Raw genomic sequence first — 26,634 nt, 5'->3', positions numbered from 1 at the left:
GCGACTTTAACAATTTCTTCATGCTTCGCGAAACATCATCAAAGACGCGCTTAAAAAGTTGAAACACGTTTAAGACAGTTTACAAAAGCCCCCGAAGATGAATTAAAGCATATTTGGCGGTTTTAGTCAGCAACAAAAATGCCTTATACTCATAGTGCTCGTAAAACGTACGCGGTTTTTCTTCTTCTTTTGCGGATTTCGACAGGATTTTACGAGTGACATTGGCGTTTAATCCTTTTTTTATGTTCTCATAGCAGGTTGCGGCGAATACTTCCCGGGCAAAGAATGCGGAATGTTTTCCGCATCACCATCGTCAGAGTGCCAAATTAAATGGATAGGTAAATGTTTTAAGAGGCCATCCGCGGATTTATTAATGCGGGGTTTTATGCTCACGTTCAAGATGTCCTTGCGTTTTTATTCGCCCACTTTTATTCAACGCAACAAAGACAAGACTCCCGCGCTCGGCGCGCCTCGGCAAGGTAATTTTTTATTAAAAAAACATTTCGTCCGTGCGACGCAAAACTTTCGCTCGTAATTAAATATTAATTAAGCAAAGAGCGCAGCAATGCAATCTTCTAATATTTTATATTGCCCTCTTGCGTTTTGAATTTTCCACGACAAGAGCACACTTTCTTTGTGTTATTTTCGGGGCAATAGAAGAAGTGAAAAATTAATAAATGTTGAAAATTTAATACTTAATTTAAATCGACGATAGGCAGTCAGATTTTAAATTTAATTGTCACGGCACCAACTCGGCATAATACTCGCGCAAGTTTTAAATTATTAAATTGCATAAAAGGTTTTCCTCCCCCTGTGTTTCCACCCCGCGCGCTGCGATAGCATTTCGAGCTCGGAGTCGAGTAGAACTCTTCGTTTTTTTTGTTTTCTCTTTATTTTTAGAATATAGGTATACGCTGCACTGAGCTACATTTTAAACTTTCATTCAACGATGAAGCTAGATGCCTTCCATTCCCCGTATACTTCTAGTAGTTTATATATTTTTTGCTCCTCCTCGTCGAATTTATTTTATATTTTAATATTTCACCGTTCTCGCATTTCAATTTGCCTTTGACTGCGTGAGCAGCTGGAAACAAAATTAGATAAAAATTTCCGGCGTCCATCATCGTTTGAAAAAAACGCGAGAACAAATACATCCCAAAGCCCCTTTGCACTTTTTGACTGTGCGCGCGCTAAAAGTTTCGCACTGTCGAATTGTCTCTCGCGCATTTGTAAAATTGCACAAATTGTGATAGACGTGCGAGGACGACGACGACAAAAAAAAAACTTCAAAAACGAATTTTTTAACAACACAACCGTAAAAACAACACCCGAGTATGGAACAAGCCGAAATAAGCTAAATGTTCGAGGGCATCGCGTGTGCTGATCGCGGCGAAAATCCAACGATAAATTAACGTTTCGAAAACGAACCGGAGCGAAGCGATGCATAATTAATGGTGCACTCTGTTTGGGAAGCAAACCCAACATCACCGGCATCAGATGTGTACGCCCCGGCGTGATGTAGGTCGTTTCCAAAATGACCAAACACGCCGAAAATGTTTGCGCAGACATATTGGTAAACATTCACAATTTTATCCATACACACATACACACCGGCATCAAAAAAGCAGCCAATAAAAATAAATAACTCATACTGCATTAAACTTACGCCAACACCCTGTATATATCCACTTCAATTGTGTTCCCAAAAGAAAAAGAATTAGCAGCGAATACTATTTATACGATCTATTTCCGCGTGGCGCAGCGCAGGTCAAGCTACAAATATTTAATATTCCTGAGGTAAATGTCAATCAGCGAATACACCCCATTAATAAAACAGGCGAGCCAAAGTGCTCGACCATGTCGTCCGCTAATATTATGCCAGCGCGGCTGTCCTGTCTCAATCCGGCGCAGGATCAGCCCATCCTTGTCAGTTTCACCATCGAAACCCATCCTCTCGCGCACACCGCCCAAAAGTTCATCCTCGCCAACCTGGATGAATATCCATCGGATATTCCGATCGAAATATCGAAGCCAAAATGGTGGAGGCGCCGCGCAAGTCGTGTCGAGTTGATTATGAACGTCCGACACCAACACCGAAATGCAGTCAAAACGTTGTCAAAAAGTGCATCATCAATTATGGATGCGCACACATTGTTCACATTCATCATTCAATTATACAATTGACATAATACCGAATTATTATGTAACCAGATATGACATAATAATATAATAGCCAATTGGTAGATGGATATGTTTATATTTGCGGAAATAAATGCGTGCGTATGTGGGCGAAATGTTTCGAGATGCAATTTTGACGTCGAAAGGATTTCCTCTGCGGGCGCACATCATGAAATTCAGATTAAGTATACATTTATGCGCCAACCGGCGAAATCCTTGCAGTTTCTTCGAGCTGATGTATAAATTTGTATTTTTATCTTGCGTTATTTTCTAGTTTTGACTGCAGTTTTCTTTTTAAACCCCGAAGAAAATCTGATTTTTATTTGAAATATTTAATTTATATACAATGTGTTCCAAAATACTGAAAATTATCTTCAAAAGACATTATAAAGTTTAGTTAAATGATGCTTAATGCATCCATTAAAGTTCTTGATGTGTCCCTGGCACATTTTTTACGTTTTCACGCCCGCGGATAGAATTACTCCAGATAGTTAGTAACCGGAGAGTAGTACGTTGTTGGTATAAATGGACAAAATGTGTTTTTGTATTAAAGCATATTAACGCTACCCTCAACTGCCCGGATGTAACCTAATGCCGGCGACGGCGTTTTCCGTGAAAACGTAGATTAGCTAATTTAATCATCCGTTTCATGCAGCCCGCGGCGCCAAACTTATCAAATCTTTTGTTTTCCACACACTAATCTTTTTTTAAAAATGCATATATTTTTAAATTTTCCCATTCGGCGCGTATTTCAGCGGGGACAAGTTTTTATCTTTCCCTCTTCCGTTGTGTGTGCGTGTGTGCTTTTTCTCCTCTCCTGCCCATTTTTTCGCTTTACTACTTTTTAGTTTTAGTTTTTTGCCCTGCGCCGCCAGGCTGCGGCAGTTTTAGTTTTACGGCCGCGTTCCGTGCAAGTTCCTGATGGAACCGGGGGAAACCCTAACGATGCATGAATAGTATTAGAGTACGTCATGCACGTGTTTTCTAAATGGTATGGCGGCGGCAGCAGCGGCGGCGGCCATACGCGCGCGCACGCCCCTGGAAATATGTGAGAATTTACGGTACGCGCGAGCGTAAAAGTTGGAAAATCCGGAGCGAAACTCGGCGCGCACGAACGACTCAACTTCCTTCGTTTTCGGGCAGCCGAAAACCAAAGGCATGCGAGGCGACAATTTCATGTGAAATCTATACTTATACGGTTACTCAAACAAATACACAAAGATTTTTTATTTTTATTCCAAAAGCTGGAAATATCTTTGGTTTCATTGCAAATCGAATAAAAAAAATAAAATTTATTTTTTAAAAGCTTCAAAACAGGTTATAAAGCAAAATATGTATGCAACCAACATTACACTCATGCTTCAGAATAATAAACCTAATCAATTCCATGAAAATCTTGCTTTAAACTTCATCTACATCTGAATACTCATCGAATTTGATGGTTTTCCGGTTTCGCATAAACGATTAATGCGTGAGCACAATATTCAATCGATGCTAAGCACAAGAACGTGTGTTTCTCAGCCATAAAAAAAAATCAAGTGAAAATCCTGGGAATAGGCGTAAAAAGTCGTAATTTAAAATTTTAATGGACGCTATCGCCACGCGCACGTACCCACGTAAGAAGCAAACAACTTTTAATGAGCGCACAGCAGTGTAGTGAACAGAAAAAATTAAAAACCGTCAACGAAACGTTGATAAGTGTACACATTGACACCGTATACTAAATACAAAAAACAATGCCGATCGGAAAATAATTTCTATAGATTAATCATAAACAATTGCGTTGGGTTTTTGCAGAGTTAGTGTTTTAATCAAAAAACGTAATTTTTCTGTAGACGTTTAGCGCTCGATAAAACTTGTTTAACATTAAAAACACATTTAAAGTGCTCGTAAAAAGTGAGAAAATAACCGTACACATTTAGTGCACACAACTGGCACATTCCGGCCGGTGGTAAATAATCGATAGCGAGCAACTTCGAAATAAAAACAGCAAACACACAAATAATTCTCGGGGTTTAGCCGTTTCTCCTTGAGACGCCCGCCCTAAAAGCCTATTTCTTTCGCGTTTAACACAAGTTAAATCTGACTCGTTAAGTTTTTGCGTTACACAATACGCAAATCTATCGATTTTCATTGTGCACGCACGCAATTTTTGACCGTTTCTACTTTTAAAGGTCGCGAAACAAAAAAAAACAGAATTTGCACAAATCTTGAAAGATATTTTCGTAGACAGAAAATAATTGACTCTTCAAATCAGTATTTGATTTATTCAAATGTAATTTATCGAGCACAACGTAATTATTCGTTTTCTTTTTGTTTCACGTTTTTCATTAACCTCACGCATGTATAATAATTTAAAATAATACGCTCTCAGAAATGTCTAAATTCGCACAACATGAAGTTGTTGTTGCGTTATTGCGTGAATCACGAAACGCAAAAAAAAAATCAAAATAAAAAAGTTGGAGTACATGGTACATGGAGCAGACTGGCAAGTGCTTTATGTTCGCGTATATTTTTTTATATGCCGGCTAGGTTTTTGTTTGGTTTCGTTTGCGCTTTTTATTTTACACGAATTTTTGGGAAGCTTTTGCCGGCGGACAGACATTGTTCCGGGCATCACTGCACGTTTGGCAAAATTACGGCTGCATTGTACACCGAAACATAGCGAATACTTCAGGTAAGTTAAAAAACTGAACCAAAAAACAAGTGCAAGTCAAAAGTGGTTGCAATGCACCCGGTTAACTTCAACCATGATGAAACACAAAAAAAAATTAAAAATCGCGAAAAAATCGAAAAAGTTTCCACCACTCGGTATAATTTGATAGTGCAGCTTGTGTGCATGAAGTTGCGCGCCGCGCGGTAGTACGTAACATCAATAAACATAAATATAACAGCTTTATAACTGAGCGGAATGCGCTCGGAGCGGGGGCGGCAACGAAAAACCCACTGGTACCTACACTACCATCGAAACGAAACGCGAGACAAAAAGATAATTCTACGGCGCAGCGCAGCGGGAAATCGGATAAGGCGGAATTTTATGAAAACGAAATTATGAAAATTTATAAATTACAATGAGCGCGCCATGCCTTGCCCGCCCGTCCGACCGCGACGATGCAAAGTGCAAAGTGTTGCATTACAATCGATAACTAACGAACCAAAAAAGCCTGAAAAACCACCGCTGACAAATTCTATTTGTTCTCGGGCGGAATTTTAAACAGCTGGCAAGCTTAACTCAACAAAATCCACATTGAAATCCACACTGGGATATTTGCATAGCGTTATTTTTAAAATTAAATATATTTCTGCACAAAAAATGCATAAAAACGGCAGAAAAACTAATATAAGTTATATTTAAGAGTCTCAATAGTTTAATCATAAAAAAATCTTTATAAAAATCGCAACTTTTACAAGTCGATTCAACTTTTATCAAACATTTTAAACTTCTTCACAAGCCGATGTCATAAATAAAGCGCGCCTGCCGCACGATATTTAATAGTGATTTTAAGTATCAATAGAATTTCAAACTATCGACCCCAGTGACATAATTGACTACAGAGCCAATTATAACTTTTTCCTTTCCTCCACCTCCCACGCGCATCTCATATAGATGCGCATCAAACTTTCGTATTCGTACAGTTTACAAACACCCACGCTCTAAAACTATATCGCATCGTACGCACACGACGATTAGATAAAGATAACCCCGCACGCTTCACGTTTTGCAACCCCGAAGTGCACGGACTTTATTTTATTGACGCATCGCATGCAACGTGCAAGAATTCTCAAAGAAAAAAAATACAAAAAACTGACACACACACGCTTTTTCTTCGCCGGAAATAAAATCGCAGCCATCGACATATACAAAATGTATAGGATATTTACACAACACTCTGTATACGCCGACAAGTGTAAAACGATAAATGTCACAAAGGTCTAAACTTTACAAAATCAACAAAATAAAAATAAACGACTAATTTTTACACACCGATCACAGAAATCTAAAGTTAATGTAAATTTATCAATAAAAAAATTGTTTCAAGACTCACCGGTTGCGAAGACTCGTTGAAACGTCATCAGGACGAAAAGGGCGGCCAAAAGGCGGACCCCCGTCAATGGAGGGGCCGTCATCGTGCTACCTGTTATCAAGAGAGTGGAAATAGAAAATTTGTATCAAACCCCTTTTCTTTTATCTCTCGCTCCGCAGGATGCGAATCACAGACGCACACAATCACACACAATTAACACCACACTATTGTCGTTGTTATCCTTCATGGTTGTGTTAATTCATACATCTAAATTATTTACATAGGATCCAAATCGAACGTGAAAATACTTTGGGTTTTCTTTCGATACTGGGTTAATATACAATCGTAATTTCACTACAACTTCAATTTCCGTCTCACATAATGAATGTAATCATTCACTTAATCGCCGGTTGAAACGGATTTGCTTTTCTTTCAAGGCTCGAAGAAAAACGCACCTTGATTGATTATTTCATTCGTATTTACATTGGTTATTACTTCCATTAATTTATTCCGTTACTGTGTAATTTCCAATACCGTAACTTAAATATTCATTACGCGGTTTGAAAAAATTTCCCTATTTTTATTTAATTTAACTTCGTTACGATGAATAATTATTTGCAAAATCACAGGTTGTTGACTGGTAATGTCCGTAAAATGGAATTTATTTTTTTTTACTTCGGATTAGAAATTTGTAGCTATTTATTGATGCGATATTCGTCGCAGGACTTTCTTTCTAGTCATGATCGTTGCACTCGGCGACAAATCAGCGTCGATTGCGATTTTTTACGATGGTTCGAGACGAAATTGCTAAATTTCGCAAATTTCCCATCCATAATTCACGCAATTCGTTGGTGCACCATTTCTTAACATCATCACATCAACGTGCTTGAATTGAGTCATGTATCCTTTTAATCCTGATCAAACCAGGATAGAATTTTTGAGCACAAAACACGCACTATTAATTTTAATTAATTATTAAACTGGAATTTTGTACACTAAAACTGAATAATGTTTTCTCTCGCGTTCGGCAATATATCGACAACAGAGCAAAGTTTCGGGCGGCGAACGCGTACGTTGTGTCGTGGATGGCGCGACGCCGGCGTGACCGCTACTACGGTGAGCGGCGCCTCGTCGGAGGCGGCAGGCAGGCAGGCAGCGGTAGAGGCCCGCGCGCGCCGCCGTTTTCGTACCTCGGCGGGCGCGCTCGCACGCACGCACACACCGCGCCAGTACTGCCGCCGCCGTCGCCGCCTATCAACATATCCTCGTAGACGCTTCCTCTCTCAATCGGTGCAAAAATGATCGCAAAATATCCACGAAAACTAATCACAAGTTTCACAAACTTATCAATACATATTCATCAATGAATAAACGCAAAAGGTGAGTCAATTTTAAACCACTTTCGATTAGATACAGAAGAAAAAAAAGTGCGCCACCCCATGTCGTTTGTGCAGAAACGATGAGATTAACATCTCGAGTGAGCTTTCGATTTGTGCGCTCGTGATATTAGTGAACGAGAGTCGAGATGCGAGTAGATTGCGCTAGATTGCCAGTCGATTGTGCTTTCGCGACGTCGATAAATCGCCATTCGCGTGCGCTCACGCCGCCTCCGCTTCGCACTACCAACGCGAGGGGCATACTCGTCGTGTGCCACGCACCGCCATCAACAAGTGCTTAACATAATACCAACATTACACCCACCAACATCCACCTAACAAAACCCATTTTCCCAGCAAGTAATTGCAAAACTACTCACCGCTAGATGTCGCCACTTGCATTATTTTATATTTAAACTAACTAAACCCGCAATATTGCATTGTGGATGCGACGGAAAATCGAACGTTTTGATTAATACCGCCCCCCGGACGCAATTGCAATTGTTGCGCAGCGCCTCCACATTCCAACCGGAAGCAGGCGCGACTTGCGACCGACCGGCGATCCGTTCGTGCATTTTTAATGCTAATAGCCGATTGTTTGTGCGCGTAAGCGATCCACTGCAATGCGAACATAATATTTCAATTTGCGATCATCGGCGATCATTCGCCATCGAAAGCCTTGTTTGCGTAATTGCACCATTAAAATTTTAAAACGAAAAAACGATTCAAAAGTAATAATTCCACAAACCAATTAATTCAAAATGCGACAACAATTGTGTGAATACATACAAAACACATTATATCTCCATTGTTGAGATACATCATTATTATCGTTATTATCACGCTGGCACTTAATATAAATAATGCTCCATATTTCAAGGCAAATATACAATTCCCGCCCCGACTGCAAGCCAAAACACAACCCACACACACACACACTAGTAAGCAAGCACTAGTTATCCTTAGTGTAGTAGCATAAAATAGCAACTATGTGTGTATAACATTTTGGTATGCTCGTCGAATAACAGTTATTGCACATTACTGCGATATTATTGTGCGCGGCGATGATATTTTCGCATAAATATTTATGCGAGTCGGACGACGGCGATAACGCGACGAAACGGCCAAAACGTTTGCGATCACGATTGCCAAAACCATTCGCCATTTATATTCATTCTAAATCTAGCAATAAACATCCGCTATCCGCGGTAAAATATTAAATTTATAATCAAATATATGCTATTAATCTATCTTATTTGCTGGTTGATTTTTTCGTGCAACACACGAAATTCCGACTCTGATTCAAAACTAATTATGCTTTAATAAATACCCTCCGAGTTTAATTATAGCCGCATGCTCTTCATTCTCCTTTCGAAAGCTGCCACACGCTTTCCGCTTTCATATTGTGCATTATTACTCCTCCACGTTCAAAAATAATTACAATTTTCCACATTAACGACTCCGGCGCTGTGTTACAAGTAGTGCCGCCGTTCGATCGAGACGTTCCTTCAACCCACAACTTCCACTGCAACTAATTACCTACCCAAACCGGAAAAGAAAGAAAAGAAACGTAAACCTACACCCACTATAACTAAATTCTTCGTGTCTAATATTGATCGCGCAGTTAATTGAAAAAAAAACACACACACATACAAAACGAAATTAGGCCTACGGCTAAATATACTTACAAAAGTCGTAGATTACATTAAATAGTCTTTTGAAAGCGGGCACGTTTCAATTTTGTAATTTCGTAACAAATAAACAAGTGTGCCAGGAAGTGTAATGGTGGCAGCGCGCCCACGCACACACACACGCCCTGCGCCTCCACCACAAAGTCGTTGTCGCCAAGTAAAGGCCGTTTTCGTTTAATTCGTGTACGGGACGCCGTTACAAGCGTCACACAGCTTCGGTATTACAAGAACAACAACGGCGACGACCGCGCAAAACCGGCGACATTGAGAATGTCGGCATGGGGCGACTCTTAACCGACATAATGAGGAAAGTTTTCAATGAACTATGGCCCGAGCTTATTTTAGCCAAAACCACAACAAAACAAACACGATAAAAAAATGACATGTAGTAAACACTCTGTATATATATATATATAAAGTTTTCCGTACCTCAAAAACTAACCTTTGTCACTCATTGTTTCCGCACTTCTTACAGCACTCAAGTGCCGAGTGTATATTGGGTTGCCTATCATCCGATAGCGGATAACCGAAGGGGTCCCTCGTGACACACAAAAAATCAATTAACATTCCCCATTAATCCCCGCCGAGGACGCAAAAAGCGATTAATCGCAACTTTGTTGCGCTTCCTTTCCGCGACCGCACTCCCACCCATTTCCGTCTCACCGCAATCAATTGATCCTCTTTCCAAATAATTGCGAGCGCCACGCGACCGAATTTTACATAGCTACGTATAAATAACCTGCGCGCAATTAATTTTTTCGTTGTTGTTTGACCGAGGGGTTAAGAGAGCTCATCGTTCACGTATAAACAAGTGCATACTGATGGTGGCCGATTGAAAAGGGGTGCAATCGTCGGTGCAATGCGGAAAAGAAGGGTGAGATCGCTTTAATTAATTAGTAGACAAACCAAAACACGTCCGCAAAAAGGGGTCTGCAACCCGTAGCGCGCGCGTTAACGTCTGCCGGATGTTAATTGAGAAGTGCGCAATTTATATAATTAATTTCGATTGAAGCGAAACACGAGCCACAAACAACCCCCTTGCATATTGCAAACAAAGTCATACCAGACATATTACCACAACAATTCGGAATTATTTTCCAATAGATGGCGCTAGTCGTAAAATCTAATCAAAACTACTAACAATCGTGTGTGCGCGCACAAAGTTAAAAATACTCTTTTCGAAACAGTTCGGAAACTAAAGCATAAACTAGGCACTCTATTAAATAATAAAATTGTGATTTTAGTTTTCAAGTTTCCGCGCGCGCGGCGCGCAAGTTGCGAGTTTAGTTGCGAACTTGCAGCGAACAGTGATATCGTGCAATTTTTATGCAACCATTTACGAAGGAGATGTACAAAGATAAGTGCATCCAGCTTCGTGTCTTCCGCACACCACCAGCACCACTACACCGTGTGTTTATTTTCAAACGTTTCACTTCCGTGCACTTTTCATGCTTCTTATGCTTTTATTATCTATTGGAACGTAAAAGTTGAGCTAGAAAATGCCAACCGGAAATAGCTTCCTATAGCTTCCGTTCAAATAATCCACAGAAAACGTTTAATGCAAGAATAAAAACCAATAGCTCGCAAATAAAATATTAATATGCAACCCAACATACACATCATAAGTGTATAATTAGTTGCCTGGGTTATTTTCGCATTTGAGAAATTATAAAACACAAAAATGTTTGAATAAAAGAATAAAAACCGATAGCTCTGAAATAAACTATTAATAGGCAACCCAATATACACATACTAAATGTATAATTGGTGGCCTATGTTTTTCAATCTAAATTCCAGTATGTGACAAATTTTGGAAGATTGCAAGGCGTCGCCTCGAGGATATTTACATGAGTAAGATGATTAAGTGGCGCGCGCGCACATTCCGGACGCCATTTCGTTATTAACCGACACACATACACCCTCAACCTCATACGACAAACGCACCCCGTCGAGCGAGCACAATTTGCATATGCGCGCGCGCGATTAACTACCCTTTTGATATGCTCCATTTTCTGATAAAGCCGGTTAAACATGAAGAAGCGCGCGACGTCGCGCCGAACAATGAGTGCACAAACTGACAGAACATTATATTACATGTTCATTAATTACAAATTGAGCAAATGATGAGCTAGAGTACGCGTTCAAGTGCCGGGAGGAGATGTTGCCAACTAGGCGTTTCTAGGATTGTTATCTGCTTGTTTACATGACTTTGTAACGTGCTCATAGTCTAATTAAAATATATATTGATATTTGCGCCTACTTAGTATACAAATTCCAGGCAAGCGAAAAAAAACAAAATTAAATATAAGCTTTATGCTAATCTAGAGAAAATTGAGCAGCATAAAACAAACACGATGAAAAAAATTTTTGTTGAAAAAATAAACTTTTAATGAGAGAAATGAACGGAAATAAGAAAACGCCAACGGACAAAATGGCACCCCGTGCATAAATGCGAAATGCAAATGGCTAACCTGCGACTTGCAACTTCCGTCGCGCAGAAATACCTACGCCACGCGAAAAGAAAATCGAAAAGCAAATAAAAACGAAACACAATCATAAAAAAAACAACATCGCACGACGAGGAATTGCATCCGTATTCTAATTTCTTGCAACGTGAGCTCGAAGGGCCCCGACGACAATTCAGCCATTATTACATTTTCCTCTTGTATTTTGCATAAAAATGTCAAGAATATACGCCGGATTAAAACTTGCCCAGTCCGAATTCAATTTAGATTAATACTCATTTATATGCAACCCAACTTACGCATACGTAGTGTTAAACAAGTTGCCTACACAACAAACTAAACTAAACTTGAAAACTAATAAATAATCAATTTCATGATGAATTTTGTTTGCCCGTGCAGTCTGCACGCTTTGTTCGCGCGAGTATTTATTGCATATATGCAAAGACCGGTTCTATTCTCTCAACGCGCTTCAAAGTATAATGGATTTGTTGTGCGAGTTGTTCGCGGTGTTCAGACTAGAGCAACGAAATATGACGACTACAAGCACGCAATAGAGAACTGTGCGCGGGCGCTCACACATATCACAAGTGAATTCGCATTCGTTGATGAGTCGCTCTTCGGCGCTCTCGCGTTATAATTATTATCATTAAATACCGCGAGCGCCCGCCCCCCAGCCAGTAGTCGCCTAGTTGTAGTCATAGTCGTCGAGTAGATGAGCTTATTGTTCGCTATGATTGTTGTGTAGCAGATTGGAAAATTAACTCGGATCCCGGGCATGTTCATCGCCGCCGCCACCGCTACCACCGCCGCCAAATCTGGCGGGTGCGGGTGCACCTTCGGGCCGCATTTTCGGTCGCGCATGGCTCGTGCTTGTTCTTATTGTTCCATCGCGATGAACGCACACACAACTCTCCGGTCCGCTGAGTCTTGTATCAAGGATAATAATCTAACGCTTACACCAAATGCATACAGTGTGGTCAAATCAAATTAGCACCTTTGCAAATATTCATATTCAAATCCACATAAAAATAAATTTGAATCAAGATAATTATCAAAGCTATTAAAATGGCGTCACTATAAATTTATGCAACCTAATAAACACGTATAAATCCTCCGGGGACATTTCACTATGGTATGTTTTAAGATTCGATAAGACGACGTGAAATTTGAGGTGAGACGACCGACAGCGTATTGTGGCGCGCGCGGCGCATACAGCTAATGGAAATCCCGGCGCCTCCACCAAAACCAACATCGCACGAATATCGACGAACGAGAAGCATATTGTGCGATGAATGCTTATTATCTAAGCATGCACAGAGCCAACCAACTAACCGAACATACCATCTGTTCAAATAATTAAAAATATTTAAAAATAAAATTGAATGAAAATCATTCCACGTTTGTTTATGTATATTTATGAAGGATGCATTGCAACTAGAGTGTGTATACAGTGTGAAGTAGATATTAATGAGTCGCACATCCGTGCACGAGATGCGCATTCGGCGACAATAAGGATTTCCATGTAATGCCCGGACTGAAACGTCGGTGGAATCGTCCCAGAGCGCGCGCGGCGCACGACGCACACGCGTGTATACACCCTCACGGCCGCCCCCACCATCTACTATGGTGCGCGCCGTCGGCGGATTCAATTCTTGGTCGCTTCCTCCCATTTCGGGAGCGACATGCATACATTACACGTAAATACGTGTTATGCGTCGGAGTGGAATTACTAATTAACACGCAATTTGCATTTTGCATTATTCTCCCACCCCCTAAACACTCACACACACACACACGCTCGCGAAAATTCTCATTTAAAAAATAATCTAATATTATACCGCGGTGAGAATGATGAGGCGTCGCTTTTTGTTTCGGCGGGCGCATGTTGTTGCATTTTGAGGTGTTTATTTTGTTGTAGCAAGTTTTAGCGGGCCGTTCTAAAATTTGCGCGCGGATTATTACGTAATGCGCGGCATTTAAACGCAATCTGCAAACTTTGTTCGCTGGATGCATCCGCGCGCAAACTTCAGCCATATAGTTGTTAAAAGTCCTTAAACCCCTTTTACGCCATCCGGCGCGACTTTACTTGCTTTGCGCGCGACGTCGCTGCTCGTCGCATTAACGCGCTTTTTGCTTATTCATTTTACACCGCACAACATTACACATTACAACGCGGCGAACGTCCCAGACTGGAAGCCGCAACAAAGCTGGATTTAGACAGAAGGTAGAGAGACACACGCACACCTAAAGAAAAGTCGCTTTTTAGTTATGCACTGCTTTTTTTGTTTTTGTTTCTGAAAAGCAAATGCAAGTTTCAGGTGTTTTGAAGTTTCGTATTTTATTAGGCGCATATTTAGAGATAGCATTAAGTTTTAGTGCGTTATGATAGCGGGTATGAGATGGCGGATGCCATTAGCATATATTTCAGCATCCTAATAGTATTTTCTGCGTCCGATCATAAATAAACGTGTGTGTGCGTGAGTTTGACACGCGGCGTGGTGGAGGTGCCGCGCAAAGTGGGATTTTATTGCCGTTCAAGCTTTTGCCAGCCATTTCGGCTGCCGAGCTTTTAGTTATTTGTCCATTTTGCGCTGCGATGAGATATAAAAATTGCAAATCTGCACCCTGGATATTAGAAAAGTGTCAAAAATCATTATCTACACCCACAAATATTAAATTCTCAACCAAAACTTCTAAAAATTTTCGTTAATTCTAAAAAAGTCAACGTATACATATTTAGTTTCAAGTTTCAAGTTTCAAAAAGTAGATAGACTACCACCGTCGTAGTTGGGTCATATTTCAAACGCTTATACCTCTCGATATTGAGAGTTATGATCAATGAAATTTAATGCACGACCGGAGAGAGCACGAGCCCCACACGCGCTGATGTATCTCACTCGCAACGTCTCTATATCTGCATCCCGAACTCTATATCCGAAGCTAGAGTCCCAGTTGCTCTGGGGGTGGCAGCAGCCGAGGCGGCATAGTCTCACACTTTGCCCTCCTCCGCGGATGGCCATCGATTTCGCGTCCGGGCATTGGCATATTGCTCCTGCTTAAACTCCCAACACTCTAACGTATGAAGCTGAAGTAGACACGTAAAAAGCAGCGCAAAAAAAAAGAGCTCTCACGTTCGTTTCCATTACTTTATTTCAAATATTTAAATATCCACTAGCAGGCGAAGAGCTGAGCTTCATGAGCAGGTGCACACGGCAAAATTTTATTTGATTTACCGAGCGCCACAAAGAAAGCAAAAGAAAAAAATACTTGAATCAGAATCTCTCGCCGATCGATAACTAACTAAATCTGTACGTACGCATAAAATATAAATCCCCCTCAGTTTTAGGCGTGTTTAATAAGCAGCAAGTCATATTATCCCGAACGAGCATTAAAAATTAATGCTTCGATTTTTTATCGAGGTGTTTCTTAGTGAAACGCCAAGGTTTGCGGCGCACGACGACGACGTGAAGTAAAGAGTAAAGTGAAAGCAAATTTAATTAAACCTCTGCTTTGCACCGGGGCGTCGATGGCGTGGTTTTTCCTTGCTTTTCAATCAACCGCGACTATTAATTATATTCGACCATTAATTGGAAATTACCGGCGTTTTAGTGCATGTAAAATCCATGAGCGTTCGATTTACGGCCACGCCGGGCCAGCGCGTCGTAAAATCGGTTATTAAAATGCGTTACATTTTATCACCACGCCAAACAAACAAAATTACCCCGCAAGACTTTCTAAACATCAAAACATCAACAAAACACAAACAACAAAAAAATTGAAAAAGAAATTCGCCTGACTTTTATTGAACGCAGCATTCTCGCAGCGTGTTCGAGTAACAGGATCTCATAACAGTGATATCGAATGACTGGATGCCGTACCGGAAAAGGTGGATGTTGTTAAGATGCATCAGGTACGCGAGGATACGCACCCGGGCACAAAAGGAGTCAAGTTGCACGCGAGCGCAGCGCGGAGCCCCTTTTCACGGATCCACGCTGTGTTCGAATACGCGGCTTCTATTCCTCGCGTCATTTTCTCCCTCCCCGCTGGTCCTGTTCTACCACCCTCACACCCCCAACGAACAGAACATCAACTTGTCTGCTTTTATTCAGTGGGTTGAATTACGTCGACAGTTTAAATACGAAAAAGAAAAAAACGAACGCACGAGTCAAGCGTTCAACAATTCGCTGCATTGTGCGCGCGCTGTCAAGGATTCATTAATTTTTCCTACGCGCAAATTATTCCCAGGTGGGCGACTAATGAAGTGTGCATTCATACAACCGACAAACAAATGAAACCCCGACGACGCTAAAAACCAATTTATTTAATTTAAACTTTGCACAAAAATGCGAAATTTAATCTCTGCGGGTGCAGATCAAAGTTGTGCGAAGAAATGATAAAACTGCAAAACATTCCGTAATGTGAACTGAAGATTTCCGCTACAAGTATAGCGGAAAACAAATGTTTTATGCAGCGAAATTGAAATCGCAAGCGCAAACACAAGCCGCGCACGCTTCGACGTTTAAAAGCCAATGAAAGTATATATCGTGGAGGCGCCGGGCAAAGTTTTCAAAACTTTTCATCACAAACAAAAATCTAACAATATCTTGCATTTCATCCGAATACAAACATAAAAATTAAAATTAAATTATTTTCATACATACGAGTTAATTGTTTTGTTTGTAAAAATAAAAAATAAAAAGAAATTAAAGAAAAAGTCAGATAATAACACCGACTGTAGAGGAGTTTCGGTAACCCGTTACACGACAGTTAGTTCCATTAGGCAATTACTTAAGCAGCATAATTAATTAATAATCAATAGAGCAGCCTGTCAGACAACGCAGGTATTAGCAACGCATTAGTTAATATTGCGTTCTGCTAGCACCCACACACCCACACACACACAAAACCCTCACTAACACATCCGAAGCATTAAATTAATAACTAATGCTAGATGCAGGCGACTTCCTCAAAGACAATAATTAAATATTTACTCAACAACAAACACAATTAATTAAGCTATCACCATGTGTTTTTATCAGCGTCATTTTACGATGTCTTAAAATGATATCACTTCGTTTTTTACCGTTGCATATTTTTCACTGAGGTAATTTATAGCATGCACTCCGGCGTTTTGCATATTTTTTATGATGTTTCATTTCGATACACACGTACATTCAGTGAAGTATTTGTGGTATTTGCGTATTTACATTGTCGCTGGCGATGTTTGCCGCCATCGTTCAGCTCCGACCGGCCGGTCAACTGCTAATAACGTTAATAACGTAATTCCGACTTAATGTTGCTTATCGCTAATGTGTGTAATTTGTGCACCCGCGCCCGACTGCGCGGCGCTACATGACTGCACACATATAGAAACTTTTCAAAAATAACTTCCAAGAAAATTAAATTTAAGCACACAATAATATTATTTTCACAAGTACAATATAAAGACTAATATTCTACAATTATCCGAGCATTTGTATTAGCAATTGTCATTGTGACAGTGGCTTTCCTCGACAACGAGCGTCAATAACGACAACGTGTGTAATGCCTGTTATTTCAGGTACGAGCACCTACTTGCGATTATCTAATAACGCATTGTGCGTTCGGAGCCGACAGCTCCGAATGCAATCATTCGTCCGCAGCGCCGCATCATCCCCATTCTCATTCACATTCGATGACAATTAATGGACTTGTAAATGCGCACCGCGCATTATCATTATTCACGCGACGTTAAATTCTCTCTCACGCGCAAACAAATATTAAATCTTTAAAGTATTTGCACTAGCGCAGCACAAATCATAGCCGAGGTGATGATGTGCTGATGATGATGCATTGAGCGCATTCAGCTCCGCCATCACAAGGCATATTGATGCAGATTAGTGTTTGCCATCCGCGTTGTGATGTGTGTAGCTATATACCAAACACGCCGATGATTGCAATACACACACACACATACCACCCGTCGACTGACTATTTGCGCATTCCAATGGTGGAGGCGCAGGCAGGATATTAGAGTGCGTCGATTGATAAACGCTCCTGTGCAAACGCCCGCAACATCCCGGAACATGCACTTACAAACACCCCACCGCCAAAACCTGAAGCTAATTGATTATTGATACGATTAACGAACCGAGAATTAATTTACACTGTCTATAGTGACTACGCACGCAGTGTATCGCCGAAATTAAATTATCCAAACAAAACATTCGACAATTGGTTAATCCAGCGCCAGGAATTTCTACAATTTTAATTAAAAACTGAAAATTTTGAAATTACATCAAAACAATAGAAATATTTCTATGAATTCTATTAAATTCTATTAAATTGACCTCTGATGCAGCTCAAAGAACAGCGGAATTCGTCGTCGACTGAATTTAACAATTAGACGCCACCGCACGGCTTCGCCAAAGTTGTAAAAGGGACTTAGCAGCTCGCTCCCGATAAAGCTATTTACGGTCGTACTCGCAGCCGTTACGCCGACAGTTTTCGCGGAATCTGGAATCCTTATGTCTTCATGTCCCGTATCTTCCCCCAAAACTCATACCCCATCGCCAGTATTACACCACTAGTACTCGTACTACTAGTCTCTCATCCAGTGAATCTCGAGCAATGCAGAATACACCGGAGAGTAAGCCACGCGAAGCAGTAGAAGGACATAAAGCTCTTTCAAGCATTGCGTAGACATATAGATCTAGAGCGGTGCCTGGAATGTATGGAGAGTATCGCAATGTTGGCGCAGCTTTGCACCGACAGTGTATGCAAATTCGGCGCGCCAGGTGGATGAGTGCCGGAATATCTGCGGTGTGTCATTACAGCTACACCACTCCACAGACTCCTGTCGGAATCTGCGGAGTGTATGTGGGTGAGGTGTGTTTACACAAGTTGTGCGCACACTTTTTGGTTGCACATATCGCAATCATGCTCTGTCAGCATTCGCATTTCATACAATGTGAACAATTAAATGAAACACGAATATATTTCTTTATTATGTTGACGATAATAAATGATGGGAAACATTTACAAGCGCGCGCGATCAGTTTTATATCGGCGTCGTTTAGCGGGATGAATGTTCAAATAGCGAAATAACGATTTGATTTACGCGGATTATCGAACGCAGCGTGTGCAATCTGTGCGGGATAATCGATTACGGCATTTATTACGCATCACTTGACCACACTTACGAGCTATATAATATATTGGATAATATTTCCAAATATTGACATAAATTTTATCTTTTCTGATAAAATTTTATATTTAAAAGTTTCGTTATGTGCATTTTGTGAAATCAAAAATAATTAATTAAAATCTCTATGTGTTCATGATAAACTTGAGATTCATTCAAGATGGAGAAGAAGTAAATCAATTTGTATAATTAATTTTTAGTTTCACAATTTGCTCGCGCTTGAACAACTCCGAAGAAGTTCCGCGCCACGGAAAGACGAATAAAGAAACGCGCTGGATTTATATTTCGACTACTCTCGTGTTGCGCGTCCGCGAGGCAGAATGTTATAAAAGGACGAAAGGGATCAAAAAGTTTCGGCGCGCGCTCATTGCGGAACCCGAATCTCCGCGTCCATCCAAACCTTTCCAATGAAGAAGCAAGCGCAAGCAACTTGGACTCCGCGGCAGCTTGATTTCTTGATTTCGATACCAGGCCAAGTAGTATCACTTGTAGACTAGTTTTACATTTCACATTTCAGAACACGCTGCCTGCCGCATTTCGAATTCCGCATTTTATGTTTCGCATCGACAAAGTTGTCTCGTCCGAGAGAGCTGCTGCTGCCTCGGAAAACTTATTTATACAATATCTTGCTCCTTCATTCGCTTCCTCATCCCTGCGCTGGTAAAGATGTTGGGGGCGGGTGGGGGAGGCGCATTTAACCGGACGATGTCCGCGAAATGTCCACGAGATGTTACGAGCCAATAGACATCAAAAGTCGAAGACTTCCGAGCGTCCAGCGGCCGAAACTTAGCCGGAATTGAATGCCGCAGCATCGTGAATCGTCTTTTGAAAGTGTCCCGCTTCGCAGAATAATCGAAAGATTCGCATGTCTCAAGAGTTGCGGGGTCCGAAACTTGCGCACATGAATATTCTCTGAATATGAGATCTGGCCGAGTCAAAATGTTGTTGCAATGTTGCAAAACTGAAACTGGATCTCGAGCTGTCGAATGTCATGAACCAGCAATTTCATTCCACTACACTGAGATTTAAGCAAATTGAATTCCAAAAATATGTTTCACAAAAAACATCAAAATATTTTCATTCAGAATCTAAACTTCTGCACAAAAAAAAAATCAACGTTTTTATTTTGGTTCCCAAGGCTTTCAAAGTCTAAAAGTCTCAAAGTGCTCGCTTGTCGACTGTCGACCAGCACGCGCTCGCAGGATGAGAGAAAGGGTTGAAGAGGCAGGCGAGCGGATATATTTAAATTCTTACGTTAATTAATGTATATTTTAATGCGGCGCGCCGTGCAAGGGGTGGCCGCGGGGGCGGCACGAAGAGGCCAACTAATTATACGCTCGCTGCCCTTGCTCCGCTGCCGTCGCTTCGTGTCGGGAAATGAAGACAAATTATATGTATTAAAATGGATGCGCCCTCCGTCCAACAAAGCACTACAGACGTGAAAAAACCGCAAAACCAAATAATATTTCCTCACACACACAAAAAAAAACAAATTTTTCCTCAAATAAAAAAGATGTAGTAATTCAATCAACTAGAAGATTAAATTGAATTCGGTAGATTTAGCATACTACAAACTGATTAATTCCGGCAGTCGCATTAGTCAAGGGTGCGCAACAATGAAAGAAACAAAGCGCTCAATCGAGAGATGCCGAGCGCGCGCGCTGACTGCCGCTTAAGTGATCCAAGTGATAACAAGGATTTCATTCAGACGCGCGCGTCAATCAATCGGAATAGATTCAATTTACCGAGAGCGTTTTGAGCGTACAAACGTCCATTCCAAGTCGACAACGAATCCGCCAAAATTTCAATACATCTATACTCTATTCACGTTCAAATCCTCAATAACAAATTAATACTCTCCGGAATAAAATCGTAATTTTTGAACGTGAACAGATTATATTTTCACCCGTCACACATCTATCGAGTGCCAGAATGAACTCGGCGAAGTGGGCGAGGAGGAGAGGAAGGTGTCGGATAATAGACACGACGATATTCGCGAAATCTGTCACTGGCACCACGTGGCGATGAAAACCACTCGAGCATCGTTCGCCGCCCACCACCGCGCTGCCAAAAACCGCCGCGCTGAGGTGTGAGAGAGTGTATATGTGTCGACAGTTACAAGTGCCGTTCGATGCGCTGCTCTCGCTTTGTTCGCGGCGCATAAAATTCCCGCGCTCGAATTTTGATTAATTAATTAATTAATTAAAAAGTTACATCGCGCGAAAATCCGCAACAATTCACGTACACCCACAAAAATTCCTCATCTAAATGACAATCAAAATTACCGCAACAAAAATTAATTAATAAATTATAATTTTCCATTTTTTTCTATTTTCTATTCAAGTAGGCACCTATATTTTCATCCCTCCAGCTTGCTACACTTATATATTCACCCCCGGTGCACTTATCCTAGCCTCTTCTGTATTGCATGTCCTTCGTCCTGGGTCCTCCTCAGAATCTCAAGTCTCTCTTATTCAGCCGCCCCTCTCTCCATCCCGTCATCCTTCCACTTGGCTTACCCAATTCAAACCCAACTCTTTCTGTTGATTTTGCAAAGTTAATTGAAAAGTCATTTTGCATTCTAATTAGGTGTGTCGTTATTCTAACCGGCATCCTCTCCCTCTTACGCTCTCAACATGAATGTGTATTTTATAATATCAAAATAATTTCCGGTGAAAATTTCCCAAACACACATATACTGTGTGTTTGAGAAAATTATCGCCTAATCATAAATAGCGTCTATATTGATAAACGCTGGAGTAGTTCGGAGCTGTTTGCAGAGAGTGCAGCACGATATATTATATTTACCGCATATATTAAATTAGTTAATTAAGTTGATTTGAATTTTAAATGAGCATATAGGTGGGTAGAGAAAGCAGGCGCACGACGGCACAATATTGGCATACGCGCGGGCGTTTGCAATAAATATTTAGTCGCGAAAATAAGTTTTCTTAGCGGATTAGTTTACACCACCGGAGGCTGTGTGTGCGTAAAGATTATATCAAAAATAAACAAATTTTCCTCATCTACCTTAAATTAATTGTCAAAAAATACCAAAATTTCATGTTTTTCTAATCTGATTTTATTCCTATCGTAACAATAAATTTTCAAATTAACAACCGCAATTTGTATTTTTTATGTGCTCCAAAAACTTGTTATTATTCCAAATCAAGGCAAACACTTTGAATTACAACTCGGCGCAGAATGGAGTATAACTATAAGGGTATTACTAAAGTGGTAAAAGAAACTGAAAAGTTTCACCGCACGCGACGCGCGTCATAACACGAAATTCCAGTAAACCAACTTCAACTACATTTCCACTTTCCACCTTATTCTCAATAAGCACATGTGCGGACTAGAATTTTCATTTCATTCGCTCAATTCTTCTAGATTCCTACAAAAAAAAAAACAGAGAGAAAAAAGTTTTATACGCCCGCTTTATTTTTATGATTTTTCCTTTCACATTTCAGTCGAGTTGAGTTGAGAAGTGAGCGTTTAGCGTTTATTATTTCTTGCATATCATTAGCGTGCGCGCATGGTATGGCAGTATACGTGGTTGGAAGCACTTGGACAAACAACCACCCCACTAGAGAGCGAAAAAAAGTCCAACACACATAACTCGGGTTTATAGTCCATTGAAAAACATATTCATGAGCAAGTGAGCTGGACATTCAAGACCCGCACCCATCTTAACGATGACCAATTATGAACTACCCTGTAGACGCATTGAAAATATCAACTAAAATTCACCGGCTCCCGACTTTTTCACATCTTCATCGCGCTGCTCTATTCCATAGTATTTTCGCATCGTGTTTGTTCATTTTTTGTGTTTTCATTTGCTCTCCGCCCGCGGCTGCTTTAATAGAAACTTGTGTTAGCGGCGAGCCGAGTTAATAGCCCGCTTATGTCCATAAAAAAATCATACCCCACCGTCGAAGGGTTGGCGAGACACAAAAAATAATAGCTAATAACGCCGCCGCTGCCGCCGCCGCCCTCGGAGAAAGCAACAATAAAGCGGCACACGCAGAGAGACGCAACGAAAAAAAAAACGCAATATAACTCATCGTAAAACGTAATTTATTATCGCGCGAGGATTTTATCTTTTAATTTAATCTATCACGAGCCGGCCCACCAGACGTAAGAAAATTACAGACGTTGGACAAGTTGTGCGATGTCGAGTGGAAACGCACGAAAACACACGCGACACACGATAGATTTCGATTCAATGTGGGCGGTTAAATGCGTAATAAAGTTGTTACTAAATGCGCACTAATAATACGCTCCGAAAAATTCAAGTTTAAACCGAAGCACACATTTTTTGCGCACTCAACCCCGCAATATGGATTAATGCGTAACGAGCAGGTGCAGCGCCCGCCCCAAGATGATGCCGCCGCCGAATAAAACTATCAAGAAGTGTAATCTCTTAAATAAACCACCTCGGCTCGTCTGCACGCCGCCTACGCCTCCTGCGCGCACACATCGTCTAAGTGTTTTTCGCAATAAACTGTCTCTGCGGACGCATTTCCCGGATGAGCGCAAGGCTAATACCGTTAGCTATGGAGCCGCCTCCCTACATAAGGGGGTGCACATCTACCAGCTTTCTAGAAGCCCCGCCGTCGAGTCAGAGAGCAGCGACACGAGTAAGAGCAAAAAGCGTTTGCAATATTTTAACTATCCGCAGAAATAAATTCAAGCACGAATTTTATGCGTTTTTTTATCGATAAGCATACACTACAACTACTAATCCTTATAAATTACAACCCCGAAAGAAAAATAAAACAAAATAAATGCAAAAATTACGTTTACAGATTGCAATTGTTAGTTTCCGCAGTTTCAGGCTGAAGATTAACACCACGCGGCGCAAAAAATGCTAAACGCGGTGAATTTGTGGTCGATTCGAATCCGTTTCGAATGTTTACGAACGTTTTCTGACCGCGCGCGCGCGACAAAACGTGAATGTTACCAGAACAAGAACATTACATTCCTCTTTCGGTAATCCTTTGGCAAAAAACGCAGCAGCACTTTTCCGGTTGTATTTTTCAGTTTTGTCCCCGTTTACTGCGTGTTATTTTCTCGTTTTTCTGTCTAAAAACGAGTCCATTAGAAAGAAACGCTTCGCACCGCTGCTAAAAAGCATTATGCCTCACGGGCATGCACAGCGCCCCGGAAGAACGACAGACGCACAAAACCGCTGCGAAAAAATTCGCGCAAATGCTAAACTACCCCCGGAGATAACGCAAATAAACTTGTTTAGTTTCAAAGTCCTTTGTAACTAATGTTTGCAAACATTTTAATTTTTCGAAAGCAAATAACGCAACCCAACATACACACACACATACATAGCCTAAATACAAAATAAATATTTAATGAATATCTGAATTTCCGAATGTTTTTAAGAAAAACGAGCTCTGTATAAATATTTAACTCGAATCGAAGCCATCATAAAACCGTTCGCCAATAAATAATCCTCGGTATAATCCATTCATCTATTCGTAAATTCGTAATTCGAGGCGTTGCCTTCCTTGGCCACCAGCAGTAGAGAGTAGCAACCCTCAGCTCCAACTCGATCGTTTGGTTGGAAATTTGAAAAAGATTTACGATCGCTCGATGCGCCGTCCGTGTATATCGTACGTAGTACGTGGTTATGTGTACAAACCGAGCGCGGAATTAGTCGATTGAGTCAAACCCGACGACCGCAACACGTTCCTTTTCCACCCTTTTCACAGCGCCACGCAGAGACGGAATATTACACGATACAGATTTTTATGCGCCAAGGTACGGACACGTATTATACGAATAAAGCGATTGGAAACGATTGCCAGGAGTGACCGACTACCAACACACACACACATCTAACCCGGGACATGTGTGGCGGCGAAAAATGTCGAGAAACGAAAAAGCCCCCAACGGTCAGAGGAGAAAATATCCCCGCGCTCACACGCGATTGTGTCATCTCGACGTGGCGGATTTTCTCTCTATCGAGGTATTTTTGAGGGGGCGAGTCGTCCTGTGTGTCATATCTAACTGTAGTCGGAGGACTCGTAAAAACCCTAAACCGGCCGCGGGATGCCCCGTGACCAGATGACCAGATGCTACTATATACCACCCTGACACGCAGCACAAAGAAAAAAATCTCCCGCAACAAAAAAAGACGTGATATACAAAAGGACGAGAAAAAAGCAACGCGCACAGGCAGAGATTGTGGAAGGGAATGTGGAATATGTCTAGGAATCTATCGCTTGATTGACGAGTGACCTTCATGTCGACCCGCACAAAAAGGACAAGACGTTTTTTATCATTTCCCATCAGACGCAATAAAAAATAATTGGTTATTACCAATATTAACTTTTAAAACTTTTTTCTGGTTCGATTTGGATCCATCTCATAATTATTTCATTCATTCAATCAATAGAAACGAAAAAACAATGTACTCACTGTTATTATGACGGCGTCCTCGTCTCTCCCACGTTGAGGAGCGTCTTCGATTCAATTGATCCTTAAAAAATATCTGAAACAAAACAGAAAAAAATTAAATTTTTATTTTCAGGAAGCAAAGGATACAATATCGCTAAGAAAATGAAATTGGAACTCTTATTTTATTAAATTTCGTTTAGAAATATCAATACAAAGAAATTGTAAAAAAATGCACACATTTAGTTAAACCATTTTCGACCGACTTAGACTATCCAAGATGGTGGCGCACGGCGGTGGCAGGTGGCAATGCGCCGAGGGTGAATGTAACGGTTACGTAATGCATAAGTACATCGACGTAAGCGCATTGAGAGTCGCGACGTGACGCCATGACGCCCAAACGTGACGCGACTATTTTTCCGCTTTAGATATTTACATTTATTTAGATATATAGCTGCGCATATGCATGTATAATGTAAAAGATAACTACCTACGGAAGTAAACCAAAAAAAAAAAGCAAAAATAAACAAAATCATATCATAAAATCATCCAAAATCTCATAACATCCCCTTTACCACCTCCCAGCTTAAAACCAGATAGTTGTTAAGTACATCTTGTATTACAAGACTAATTTGAGTTTTAACTGGGCACTTGAGCCCGTCGCGTTTCTCGTTTTGCGCCGAGGCAAGCACCAAAACACCTCGTAAACTATTCCGCTTCCGGTTTGCAGGTTACGCGCGCGCGCCGCCGCTGAATTAAAGCGTCAACAAGCGTCGGGGTGTAATGACGAGCGAATCGGCAAGGGTCGCCACCCCCCATAGGATTGCCGCCCTGGACGGCAGCACGGATGATGATGATGCTAACCGTGAGTAATCAAGCAAAACTATTCCAACGACCGGCGGACAAACCGCGTCTCAACCGACCCGACCAACTACAACATCAACTCTCCAACATCACAGCCGACCGCCCCCCAATAACTAGCGCTAGGTGGAGGAGTAGTCACTGTACAAGCAGATAAGTACAAGTGAGCGTCGCGACTCCCGACAGTCACGAACAACTTGTCACGAAACAAGTCGTTACAGGAACTATACTCAATTCAAGTTCAAAATGTTTTATCAGTAAAACATCCAAAAATTATCCAAAAGTGTTTATTGTTGTTTAAAGACAAAATAATAATTTTTGATGGAAATGATTTGGTTGCTTTTAACTTGTACAGAGTATAGTTTTGAATGTCCAAGTTGAGTGCTTGCACAACGTCTACGGTTCCTAATTAGCGAAACCAGGCAAATTACAGAGACGACAAGC

The 26,634-nt window shown here is 41.0% G+C and overlaps 1 protein-coding gene and 1 long non-coding RNA gene across 8 annotated transcripts in view; one reads left to right on the top strand and one right to left on the bottom strand.

The window, feature by feature from the left end:
• The window catches only part of Lar (tyrosine-protein phosphatase Lar), a 208,598-nt gene that overhangs the window by 84,295 nt on the left and 97,669 nt on the right, over positions 1 to 26,634 (bottom strand). For all 7 annotated transcript variants that reach the window (XM_065304007.1, XM_065304006.1, XM_065304011.1 and 4 more), the window contains 2 exons: positions 25,354 to 25,426; positions 6,225 to 6,314 (listed from right to left, as the gene is read on the bottom strand). In XM_065304007.1, the coding sequence (XP_065160079.1) occupies positions 6,225 to 6,306 (82 nt within the window). In that variant the 5' untranslated portion in view covers positions 6,307 to 6,314; positions 25,354 to 25,426. The remainder of the gene's footprint in view (positions 1 to 6,224; positions 6,315 to 25,353; positions 25,427 to 26,634) is intronic.
• LOC135793182 (uncharacterized) overlaps positions 7,459 to 26,634 on the top strand; it is a 47,522-nt gene continuing 28,346 nt past the window's right edge. The window contains exon 1 of the long non-coding RNA XR_010548553.1: positions 7,459 to 7,583. This is a non-coding gene — a long non-coding RNA (uncharacterized lncRNA). The remainder of the gene's footprint in view (positions 7,584 to 26,634) is intronic.

Source organism: Atheta coriaria, unplaced genomic scaffold (assembly GCF_025399875.1).
Source record: "Atheta coriaria isolate IRGN ID8LTWV9N9 unplaced genomic scaffold, Caltech_Dcor_3.1 hic_scaffold_6_pilon, whole genome shotgun sequence".
NCBI lineage: Eukaryota > Metazoa > Arthropoda > Insecta > Coleoptera > Staphylinidae > Dalotia > Dalotia coriaria.
Note: the sequence above shows the minus strand (reverse complement) of the source record. Positions and strands in the feature narration are given on the sequence as shown.